The 2,724-nt window shown below is 59.0% G+C and overlaps 1 protein-coding gene across 1 annotated transcript; it reads left to right on the top strand.

Moving 5' to 3' along the window:
* Positions 1-686: 686 nt before the first annotated feature.
* LOC119306086 (probable flavin-containing monooxygenase 1) lies at positions 687-2,410 on the top strand. Its single transcript, XM_037582418.1, has one exon. It carries the CDS (start codon positions 698-700, stop codon positions 2,285-2,287), a length of 1,590 nt encoding a protein of 529 aa, XP_037438315.1. The 5' UTR covers positions 687-697; the 3' UTR covers positions 2,288-2,410.
* The last annotated feature ends 314 nt before the right edge of the window (positions 2,411-2,724 follow it).

Raw genomic sequence — 2,724 nt, 5'->3', positions numbered from 1 at the left:
CCTCCCCGCCTAGCCCCCGTTCCAGCGGTGCGTCTAGCATCGTTGGTGGGCGTGTGGAGGTGTGTCTCCGACAGATCTATCTTTGGTGAATTTGCTCGGATCTCGTCGTTGTTCGTCTACGTTCGTGTTCCTTCGGTTTGGATCCTTTCGATCTACGTTATTTTTCATCGACGGCTTTGCTGTTCTGGGGTGCTGGTCCTATGGGGCCTTAGCACGACGGCTTCCCGACTGTCTACTACAACAAGTTGTGCCCGGCTCCGGCGATGGAGGGGCGATGACAGCGGCGCGTCTTCGGCTCGCTTCGGTGCTTGTAGTCGTCGCTAGGTGGTCTACGATTCTGGATGCAATTTTTATTTCTAATATTCGTTGTACTGCCATGATTGAAGATGAATAGATTGGAAGTTTTTTCGAAAAAAAAAGGGTCAGAATAGTGATTTCGGCCGGTGATTCGCAGGTCTGCCTTAAAAGATGCCCTGAGTCGTATGATCGTGATCTGCAACCTAACACTGCACCTTCTCCAAATTCATCCGATTATAAAACGCTGCATGCATCACGTACCAATGATATCACCAGCACGGCGAACCCGCCAAAACAAACTGATATAGTATCAGCATTAAGCAGTAGTCTATCAATCTTTCAATCAACCAACCATCGATCGTCACAGTCCAAGAAACAGCTAAGCTAGCTAGCGCCGACGATGGATCACAGGGCGAAGCGGGTCGCCATCGTGGGCGCCGGCACCAGCGGGCTGGCGGCGTGCAAGCACCTGCTGGCGCGGGGCTTCCGGCCGGTGGTGTTCGAGGCCGGGGAGTCCGTGGGCGGGCTGTGGACGCGCACGCTCGCCTCCACCACGCTCCAGTCCCACACCGCCACGTACCGCTACTCCGACTTCCCCTGGCCGGACTCCGCAGGCGCGCACCCGCGCCACGACCAGGTCGTCGACTACCTCGCCGCCTACTCGCGCCGCTTCGGCGTCGACAGGTGCGTCAGGTTCCGGAGCCGGGTCGTCGCCGCGGAGTACGTCGGCGATGCGCCAGAGGACGCGGCGGACCGGTGGGAGCGCTGGGCCGGCAACGGCGAAGCGTTCGGTGACGGCTCGGGCGCCTGGCGCCTCACCGTGAGCCGTCGCAGCCAGAGCGAGACGGGGCCGGAGACGCAGGAGGTGCACGAGTTCGACTTCCTCATCCTCTGCATCGGCATGTTCAGCGGCGTGCCCAACATCCCGGCGGTATTCCCAGGCCCGGATTCGTTCCGGGGGCGGGTGCTCCACACCATGGAGCTCTCCGACATGGCCCACGCTGACGCCGCCGCGCTGGTCAAGGGAAAGCGCGTCGTTGTCGTCGGCTCCCGCAAGTCGGCCTTCGAGATCGCCAACGACTGCGCCGAGGCCAACGGCGTGGGGACGCCGTGCACGATGGTGTGCCGGAACCCGCAGTGGATGCTGCACCGCGCGGACGTATGGGGCGGGGTCAGCCTCGCGTACCTCTACATGAACCGCTTCGCGGAGCTCATGGTGCCTAGGCCCGGCGCCGGCGCCGCCTCCCGCATCCTCGCCCCGCTGCTCGCGCCGCTAGCGTGGGCGATATCGGCGGCGACTGGGGCATGGTACCGGAGGGAGATCCCGATGCGGGAGTACGGCATGGAGCCCGGGCACGGGTTCGCGAGGTGCGTGTCGTCGTGCCTCATCTCCAAGCTCCCCGACGGGTTCTACGACAGGGTGAGGGAAGGCAGCGTCGTCTTAGCGAGGTCCAAGTCCTTCGGCTTCCGCCACGACGGCCTGGTGCTCGACGACGACAAGCGCGTCGTGCCGGCCGACGTAGTGATCTTCGCCACTGGGTTCCGCGGCGACGTAAAGCTGAGGAACATGTTCGCGTCGCCACGGGTGAAGGACTTCATCGGGGCGTCGGCGCCGCTGTACCGGGAGTGCGTGCACCCGCGGATCCCGCAGATGGCGGTGCTGGGGTACGCCGGGGGGCTGAGCGCCATATACGTGTGCGAGATGGAGGCCAAGTGGGTGGCGCGGCTGCTGGACCGCGCGTTCCGGCTGCCGAGCGTGCGGCGGATGGAGGAGAGCTGCGCGGAGTGGGGCAGGTACTACGCGCGGGAGAGCGGCGGCGGGGAGGGGCAGAGCTTGGGGCCGCGTCTCTGCGCAGTCCACGTGTGGTACAACGACGAGCTTTGCCGGGACATGGGATGCGACCCGAGGAGGAAGAAGATCAAGGGGCAGGGCCTCCTCGCTGAGTGGTTCCAGCCCTACAGCGTCCTCGACTACGCCGACATCCGATGAGTGAGCTGCACACGTTGCCGTTGTGAGAGAAGTTGCTGTTTTTTTTTAGACATTTTTTTTCTTTTTGAGTGAAGAGAGCATTGGTGTGAAAGAGAAGCGGCCCAAAAGAACATGGACTTTAGATTTCGTTAAGACAAGTTTTTCATCAAGATTCTCTTTGCGAAAATCCCTTTTGGAGGCAGGTTTTTGAAAAAATAAAATTAATCAAAATTCATAATATTACATTTCAGGAAATTATGAAAAAAACATAGATATACATGGAGGCATAATGCACAAGTGTGTAAATTTTCAGGACGAGATACATTGAAATGAGGGCTGTGCAGAAAAGACAAATCTGGGGCTTTTTAACACATGATACTATTCATCCTCCCAGGCCATGAATTCGTCTTTTTTACAGATCACATTTCAAGGTATTTTATCTTAAATTTTACACACAT

This window comes from Triticum dicoccoides, chromosome 5B (genome assembly GCF_002162155.2).
Source record: "Triticum dicoccoides isolate Atlit2015 ecotype Zavitan chromosome 5B, WEW_v2.0, whole genome shotgun sequence".
NCBI lineage: Eukaryota > Viridiplantae > Streptophyta > Magnoliopsida > Poales > Poaceae > Triticum > Triticum dicoccoides.
This window is presented reverse-complemented; position numbering and strand designations above follow the sequence as displayed.